The sequence below is a fragment of the Ruditapes philippinarum genome, unplaced genomic scaffold (assembly GCF_026571515.1).
Source record: "Ruditapes philippinarum isolate M1 unplaced genomic scaffold, ASM2657151v2 ctg6010_1_1_1_1, whole genome shotgun sequence".
NCBI classification, from domain to species: Eukaryota; Metazoa; Mollusca; class Bivalvia; order Venerida; family Veneridae; genus Ruditapes; species Ruditapes philippinarum.
This window is the reverse complement of record NW_026861817.1, coordinates 69,214-79,212: the sequence shown is the minus strand read 5'-3', so window position 1 is coordinate 79,212 and position 9,999 is coordinate 69,214. Positions and strand designations below refer to the sequence as shown.

The window sequence follows — 9,999 nt, the reverse complement described above, 5'->3', positions numbered from 1 at the left end:
ATTATGTGACTAGCGCCTGTGGGTTCAATCAAACCACGGATTTATACAATATAAATCCGTGATCAAACCAAGCGTGCAACATTTTTGGACTTTCTATTTTCTCTTTGTTAGCATGCATGCCTTACATTTGTTTTGCCTAGAAGTAAAATATGTCGGTAAACAAAGTTTTATTTTAATATGTAAGGCATGCATGTATTGTATAAATCCGTGGTTTGATTGAACCCATTAATGGAAACTGGGACAGACCAAAAATATTTAACTGTTATATTCTGTCCCAGATGGACAGTACTGGAAAGTGCAAGCTACTTATCACGCCCCCTTGCACAAACTTAAGCAGTATTCAAAATTTAAAAGCTGAAATTTCTAATTAAGAAACAGGAGCAGGCTGGTGAGGTTGGGGGCTGACCTGTCGGTGGAAGATTTAGACAAAAACAATTGGACAGGCGAAAAGCGCGTGTTTTTGAAAATTGGGCCAGGAATTTGTGCATGTGACAAAATGTAATAGACCTCCTTATCTTATATACATGTATATGAGTGGCAATTTATTTCTTATAATTAATTTGTCTATACTACTATAAAAATATGAAATAAAGAATATATGCACATGTGTGTACTGCAGTACTGTAGTGTCTGAAATTATATTTTTTTATAAACAGTCAATTAGCCGATTTACCAAAGTAAATATGTTATTTGAAACACTGCTTTTTATTCTACAAAAGATAAAAAATAAAACACTAATATTTGATAAGCATTTTATTCTATCAATGAATCTATATTATTTTTTTAGATATTTAAGAGGTAATTACAATTTAAATTTATTCAATGCAGTCTGAAATATGAAATATTAATGCCAATGCAGGTGACCAGCCCACATAACTTAATCGGTAAGTGCACAAGACTTGTAATCTCGTCATTGGGGGTTCGATTCCCGGGCCGGCCATTAGTCTTTCGGATGATATTTTAAATCCAGGTACCGTGAATGAGTGCTTAAACACCTGGCATGTTAAAGAACCAGGAGAAACTTCTGGAATTTGGTAGTTCTTCTTTAACTGTGTCCTCCAAAATATAAAAAGACTAATACCTTTCTGGAGGACTTGTCGGTGGCGAGTATAAATAAACTCAAATACACACACACACACAGCATGTACTCAACGACCGGATGACAGCATTAAATGATTTGATAAGGGTGTACACTAATACTAATATTGCATGAAACTGACGCGCGTTTATTCCAGCTCATGAACGTATCTTTGGGCTGAGCAGGGGTGGGTGCAGCTCTAAGCCAGGGCCTATATCCACCATGGAGAAACATCATACGGATATGATCATATAATCTTCAAAATGTGGCACTTTAGTGCCATTCCATGAAAAGCTACGTAACACCAAGTAAAATTTGTTTTGTGCCTTAAACGGGCAAAACTATGACCGTAACTAGAAGGGTGGTCAGAGGTTATGAGGCCTATATAATAGGAGCCTATTGTATATGGGTATTAGCGGTCTAGAACCATATCATTTTTGCCATTAGGCATTATTGAGGATACGTATATAAAGAGATAAACAACGATATGGTACAGTGGGAATAAATAGACCGGCCCACGAACTATTGAGAAACATTTATTTTATACGATTTACCCTGGGCCTTGCTCACGATGTTATTAACATGAACATGAGTATAACTTAGCCAAATTACCCATGTTATACCATACAAATTTCTGTTAATTGTATGTCATTATAATCGTTTGCCATTTCGATATTCTATGAAATGTCTGGCATTTTTAAATATTTTGTCTGAATATTTGCATAGCCACTCAATTTTAAGATTTTAAAGCTACATGCCTCCAGATGAGTCAAAAATATTTCAAGTGAAGTCAAACTTGAGAAAATACTAAGATGAAAGGAAAAGTAAAAAGTTCAGATTAAGTAATAATTTTAAAATATAATGTTTGATTAATGATGGATTTTTCAAGTATTTAACTATCGTTACTAACGAGAAAGGCATTATGCTTATTGACAACTTTTTGGTAATTAATGTGGTTTAAGTGCCATTGATATGTGTAAATGCTCCCTTTTGGTCCCTTCACATATTACACATTCAAATACATTTTCAAAAATTTTAATGAAAATTAGCATGAATATGGAGGCGTGCCTTTAACTTTCAATGAATTCACTATAATTACAAAATTATGAACATTTTTTATCAATGAATTCTTGAAGTTGAAAAATCACGAATTTGTTAATTGATCTTGTGAAACTCAAAACGTAAAAATCGTTAAAGTTAATTTCTTCAAGTTGAATCATAAATCGTGTTGTTGAAATCGTGAATTCGAGATCAATTAATTCTGTAACTGTTATGAATAAGGCAATGCAATAGAATATAAACTCAATTACTGAACTCCGTTTAGTTATATTTATTCATCCTGATGAGCATGATAGTAGGTACATTGTATATGATAAGACACAATAAATTATATACATTTTCTAACATGACTTTCATGTTATCGTTAACAATAATTCTATACATATCTACTTTTTTATTATATTATGATGTGTCTTATAATAGTAAAGTCAATCGAGTATATATAAGCCGTATTAAAAAAAAATAACTTCCAAAAGGGAGGAATATATGATATATGTATATGTATATGATATTCAGATAAAGCAAAACATGTATAATTAAACACACATACTATAACTCCAATTAGTTATATCAATTCATCCTGAAGTGCATGATACATGTATTAGGTATAATAAAGGACATAGTAAAAATATATACATTTTAATAAACACTTAACTTCAATTGTTAATGGTAAACATAATTCTATACATATATCCATGTATATTATATTATGATATACTGTATCTTATAATAGAAAAGTCAACTGAAGCCAAAAAAACAGATGTAAACTTTATCTTATCAACTTTCTTGTTACTAAAATTGACCTGCTTAATTCGTGAAATGGAGTTTGGTAGATTCGTTTTGAAGTGTACATAAGATTTCAGAATTAGAATAGAAAATAGCTGGGCAGACAGCTCGAATGTATATGCTGGCTATATATGCTTTATACGGGTGGCAAAGGCTAATCGGCTGGATTTGCGGGGTAAAGGTATAAAAAGAACGTAATGACGTTATATCACAAATTATTTAACAAAACTCCTATTTACAATCAAATGTTTCATTATACAGTCAACATTATGTCATGATTAAAAAAATAAGATAATTATGGTACAGAACGCAACTACTTAACATATAAGCCGTGCTAAATAAAAAAAAATAGAGAAAAAGTGATCCTTTGGTCACAATAGTATTACACGAAAATGGCAGACTCGGTTTGAGTCTGTACATCTGTCGAATAATTGATGAATTTCAAGTTTATTGCTCGTCTGCTTAAAATAAAAGAAGTATATCAATTGAATATTTATTGAAATTATTAATATTGAATTGTTTACTCCTTAATCTGTCTGTCATAGCATACATTGACTTCATTTTGATGAGCACACATTTTCCCAGAATATTGGTGTATTCTATATAATTGTATAATAATATATTTTTTCGTTATGAGCAGCTACATTGGTACTAGACCACAAGTATAATTCAATGATCCATCCATCAAATGTCATCGATAAATTCTTGTTTTTTTTCTTTAATTACTTTGTTTGTGTGTGTGTGTGTGTGTGTGTGTGCGTGTGCGTGCGTGCGCGTGTGCGTACGTGCGTGTGTGCGTGCGTGTGAATCTTTTATGTGAAACAGAGAATAGTGCTGTTATGTTGATATTTTGAATTTCTGCATTTTCATATTTCCATTAAAGCTATTTGTAACAACAAGAAATGATTTATCACGTGAGACACATACTTTATACGGCATCTCCATATTTATCTTGTATGATGACAATATCTGACCTCTTTGTGATATCTGTACTATGGTGTTTGTTTTACGACAACACACCAGGATAGTATCAGAAGGACCAACTGCTGCACCACATGGTAACTGTATCTGGTCATCCTTCACTACCACTCTTGTGTCTGTCTTAATGTCATATATGAAGACTGTATGCTCGTCTCTGCTTGTAATCACCACTTTGTCACTGCTCTTTATGTAAGTACAATCGCTAGTGTCTATAGAATATGTCTTGTTTGGGAAGTTATCTTTAAAATCATGCTCCTCTCCAGTCAATGATACAATACGAACAGGTCTTGGTTCATCATAAGTCCCTACTACAAACTGTCTATCATCTTTCAAACATATAGAGTAATAATTCGTTTTCACTTTACATGTCCTACTTGAAGTTATTTCATTACATTTACTAACATGTAGAAATTCTATGTTGTATCTAGTACCACTTGTTATCGCTACTTCCTCCTCAGATACTACAACAACAGATAATGGCTTGTTAGGTAGCTGAAATGATCCTACTTTCTCAAGCTTTTCATTGTACACTAAACATTTCTTGTTTCTGTTATCCACAGCAACCAATCTACCATCAGGTAGAAAGTCTATGCCTGTATAGAACGGTTCATCGATATCATCTCCCGTCTTCTTCAAATCAATAGAAGAAACTGGTGTTAACTTCATCGCCATGTTAACAGAATTAACGTCTCTCTGTCGAGTAGACTTTAATAGTAATTGTCCTGGAACATATTCAGTGATTGATAATGGTGGCAGCTTTATTGTTTCTTCAAAATGAAAAGAAATGTTCACCGTCTCTAATTTCTTATATTCCCCTTTGATGTTTCTGCAGAGAGCATTGGCTTTACTCTCCATTTTCTGTTCTGCTATATATTTCTGTACTGGAGTTCCATTTTTGAAAATACTTTCAATCGTCTCTAAGCACGATGTTACATCAGCCAAATGTTTCTCGTTTTGTGTTTGCTTCTTTGTCAGATTTTCTAAGGTTTCTTTCTGCAGAGTTTCAGCTCTTTTGTTAACGGAATCTTCTAGATCGGCAAACATTTTCATTACTTCGTCTCGCATTCGTCTTATCTGTACATGTATTTCTTTTATATCTTCAGCAAGTTGATCTTTTGAAGAGCGAATATGTCTCGCAACACTCTCAGCAGCTTCTTTAGCTTCCTTCAATGTCTCCCCTAAGATAGAAATTGGTGAGGTTATATTCCCAGCGATCTTCTCAATTTCTACAACGCTGTGACATTTTCGATGATTAACAATTGCACACTTACTGCAGCAGAGCTTCTTTTCATCTTCACAGAAAAATTCAAAAGAATGTTGATGTTGATCACATAGATCTAAGGCCTTCATTTTAAACGAAATACGTGCAACATCAGCTTCTTTTACGCTCACCAATTTATGATTTTTCAAGATGGCGAGCACGTTGTGTACATTTGAACAATCATTGCATTGGAATTCATTACAATTTGAACAAAACTTGTCGGCTACAGTTTCCTTATCCTTACTTAAACATGGTTGACACAAATGTTCCTTCACACGACCCGGAACTTCATCATCCTCTCCTATTTTACTTCCACTATCCGCCATTTTGTGTAACGATTATATCGTCCCTTACATATTACATATATACATGTACATAATATTTACATCTCCAGCACAAACTAAGATATTTCGATGAAACAAGTCAGGGTTTTAAACTGATTTATCTAAATTTCAGCCGTAAAATATTGTTCCAATCCGAACGTTATTTGTCTAATGTTTACATACAGGATGCGATCAGACACGATAACGTTTACATTATCCGGTCGTACCATTATGATTTTATGGGTTGTGCAAGTTATTCAATGTTGTATAGCCATAAGAGTCGCTGTTCAAGTTCGGTATATACTGCATATGACGCATACGAAAAAGATAAAGTATATTTTCTATAAATGAAATTTTAGGAAAAGTGGCAATGCTTCAGACCATCTCGGATAATGAGCATTAAGTATTTGCTAAATACTAGTAATTTAATTCTTAAAGATTCTTTTCTTTGTGAAAAAACAAAACTGGGCATCCATAAGTAGATGGGGAAAACGTAAATGTATTTTAATCACTTGCAACATTACTTTGCCAATTACATTTATTAATACCAGAGAAAATGTTTACATTTGAGAGTAAACATTTATGAAACAAATTTGTAAGTGGCTGCATTGAAGGAAAGATTTTTTTTCAATTTACCGAAAGAAACGAATATCGTTTATTCTTGGAACCGGACAATGCCCGTCCCACCCTCTACAGTATGTTAAAACGCTTATAATGCCTCTTCTTTTTTATGTTTGGCGTATGTTTATGAGTTTTAAATCGTATTAAGCCAGTATCAATATTTGAGTCGTATCAACTGTGGAATCAGTCTGGTCAAGTACGAGTTTCATTCAAATTCAACTGTCATGAAATAAACTGGACAAATATCCATTTTATAAGAATAACAATGTGACATTGAACTATTTTTTTTTTTGAAAATCATATGCGCGAAACAGTTGCAGAATGTTCATGCTAATATTATCATATTCTGCACTTTTCGCAACAATGTTGACAGCCGAAGATTGATAATGATCAGCAAATTAAACTTTTGATTTGATTGCAGTAGGTCAAAGGGAATGCTCACTGTATCATTTACCTGATCATTGCTTCAGTATCCGCTACTATTACCTCGTTGAACTACTAGTACTGTTATTATGGCAGTATCTGAAATCAAAGCACAGCAGGCGCTGAATTTGTTTGGGTCTCAGAATGTCAGAAAGGTGAAGGTTGTGAGATTAAAAACCAATTTGTATTTGTAAAGTGCCACCAATGCTTTCCAGTGTTTTAACTGTAGTAAATTGGCTATAAGACTAATTGCAACACTGATATTCAATTCAATGTTGATTTGACTTAAACAATTTAAAAAAAATGAGTTGCCTTAACTGGGATTTGAACTCCAGACCTCTCGATTCCTTAGCGGGCGTGCAAACCCCTGGACGACGGTGAAGTTATATGTAAACGGCCTGAAGAAAACCATATTATTTTAAATTAGGGTTTTTAACTCTTATTATTTCGACGCTAAACCTGTTGTTTAACACATATGTAAATAATCATACTTTAAGCATGAATAAAACAATATTAGAAATCTTCGACCATTCAGAAACTATTTTGCTTGAAAATTAATGCGCCTGTCATTTGACAATCTTTACGCAGTGATCTCCCCTGAATTTTTCGGCGTTAGTGTACATATAAAGGGAAGTAACCGCTTTAAAAAAGTGGACTACTTTCGGCATTTGCAATTAACAGCATAATAAAACAATTATTGGCTAGTGTACATGTAGTGAGCCATTGAATATCGCCTCGGTCAATATGTCATCTGCCGGTGAATATCACATCATATTCAATGGCACACTAGTCAATGATTTTATAATATCGGCGTCTTTAATATTATAGTATCGTGTTGGAACTTTTTTATGGGTATCTCAGAATCTACATCTTCCTAGGCATAGTGAATTAAACAGCCGACATTTAAAGCAGCACGCCTCCAGATTCATGTTAAATTTCATGAAAGTTTTGATAATGTATTTGACAGTAAAATATTGTGAGGTGAACAAATAAAGTTATTTACATATTGCAATTGGCACTTACAATCCATGCAAATAACCAAAAAAGAGGTCAAAATGTGCAAAAAAGCCCTTACTGCGTTAGTAACGCAGTAGAAATATGGTGATAAAATACTGCAAAATCAGTCTTAAATCGCAAATAACATGTAAACTTTAACATTGATCTTGACTGTTTTTACCTTTCTTGAAATATTAGTGCAGTTTTCTCAATTTTCATTTTCTTGACAAGAAATATATAGAAAGGGGAACTGATTCACTCTATGTTCAGTATTGGTTTGCACAATGTCGACTTTAACTAGCTCATCCGCTAATGAGAGAACACAGACTCGCGTGCGAGGAAAAATGTAAATTTATAAGAATATAAACAAGCTTTCTAGTTTGAGCAACCAAACGTAGGCCTATACACTTTAAGCTACCCCGTTTACTCCGTTGCCCCAAAAATCTCCGTTGCGTATTTTAGTCATCTCCGTTTGGTATTATAGTCATACCCGATGAATTGTGGGTAACTTCTATACATGTCTGGGAAAACCAACTTTCATTTTTGCATCAAAAGCTAATGTGAAAATGCATTTTCTAGCGTATTTGTCGTTAAAGGGTTGGTTAAAACGTAAGTTATTGTTATTTTAGTTATAATATTGTGATTTGTGTTGAAATTTGTTTACATTTTTTTGGACATCAAATTACCTGTCAGACCTCAGTGGAGCTCCTTTAACAATAGGCAGGGTATTCAACCTTGTAATATAATATTTTAATGTTTTTTCTAAATCACAGAGAATGCGTGTAACTGTATCTGATCAAATTGCTGGTTTGTCTATCCTGTAATATTCTTTTGTTTATCAGACCTAAAAAATCATTCAGTGTTTTTTAAAGAAGATTTTTTCTAAAGAAGATATTTCATTCGGAAAATTTATAAAAAAGTCTGGCCTCAGATAAACTTTCAAATATATAATGTAATATTTTGCACCGGCCAAGTAAAAAACAAAACAAAAAAAAACTTTATGTAAGTATAGAAATACTTTTGTCAAAATATTTTGACGTTAAAACTAAATTCTGGGATACATTTTTTACCGCCGGTCAGAATCTCGCTTCTACATCAAAACCAGAAACAGACAAACATACCTTTCTGAGAGGAGGGGACAATTTTTATTGCCAATACACAAAATAGCACAATATGAGACTTAATGCCTGGTACGATTAGTTGGCTAAGAAAAACAAGACGTATTTTTTTACACTGGTACAGAAATTTTACAAATACATAAATATTCATGTAAATTAATTTCATTAATATTGTCAAAATATTTTCCATAATTACAATTAACAAACCTATTTTGCTTCTGTTCTGTTTTACACAAGCCCAGAAATATATAATACATGTTACATGCACAGTGCATTAAATGGAGTGCAAGTATTAGTCAGCCGCACTCAAGAGCATGCCCATTGATTGGCTCATTTTTTTGAGGGGATGACTTTTTGTGACAACAGAGATAGGAATAACAATAGAAATGTCACACTCAAATGCTTGTTCATTGGTAACTTCTTACTGGGGTATCAAATTGCGACCACAGGGAACATGTTTTCATTTTGATACAAAAAAGAAAGAACATCAAGTTACACTCGGCAATATGATTGATTAATGCTTCCGAGGGATCACTTTGTTTCCAGATTTTTATACTTCACAACAGCAGGTGTCAAGTGCTGTGTGGCAGCTGTAAAAAGTTGCCCCGTACTTCACTTCAGTGTTGTTATATTTTCTGGTCCTTCAGGAACATTAATGCCAGCACTATTAAGTGTTGAGAATTGAGTACCGCTCAAGCCGGTGCTAGGGGGCGTGAAGGATGTTGCACGTACTCATTATCCCTCATGTACAGACTCAATCAAACCGAGTCTGCAATTCTCTTGTAATTTTGTTGTGATTAATGCTTCCGAGAGATCACTTTGTTTCCAGATTTTTATACTTTACGTAGGATATAACCTTGTGTTTCGATGCTCTTTCTATTATGTGTTTACTTCTTTTACCAAGGGAACAATTGATAGTCACATTTTCAAGCTCACTTCTTTATCTATTTCATTCCAAAATGAGACTGGAGACTTCATTAGAAAGTCAAACTGCTTCTTTATAGTATTGCACTAATTTGAATTAGAAACAATTAATAATAACTACAAGTTCATCTTAAATTTTTTAGTACAGTACAATTTTATTGATCATTGTTTGAGATTAATAGATATATGCCAAAAGTTAAAATGCCAAAATTGTTTTGTTCTCTCAATATAAAGTTGTCCTGAATTAAATTGTTAAAATTTATAAAGTTTGCGTTTGTGTAGGAAACGGTTGACGAAACACATTAATAAGCAGACTTTATCTTCGTTCTTTTTAGAAAATCAACTATTATTAGGTTAGGTTTCAAGCTTTTGTATAAAATTAGACAGAATGACATGCAAGGTCTTTGAAAATGGACATCCTCATCAGTG

The 9,999-nt window shown here is 33.3% G+C and overlaps 1 protein-coding gene across 1 annotated transcript; it reads right to left on the bottom strand.

Moving 5' to 3' along the window:
• Nucleotides 1-3,760: 3,760 nt before the first annotated feature.
• Nucleotides 3,761-5,491, bottom strand: LOC132716934 (E3 ubiquitin-protein ligase TRIM71-like). The gene has a single exon (XM_060700277.1). The coding sequence runs from the start codon at nt 5,489-5,491 to the stop codon at nt 3,761-3,763; it is 1,731 nt and encodes a 576-aa protein (XP_060556260.1).
• Nucleotides 5,492-9,999: the final 4,508 nt, after the last annotated feature.

Bases quoted from the DNA above. Each gene is read 5' to 3' on its own strand.
- LOC132716934 (XM_060700277.1), bottom strand. From the start codon at position 5,491: ATGGCGGATAGTGGAAGTAAAATAGGAGAGGATGATGAAGTTCCGGGT.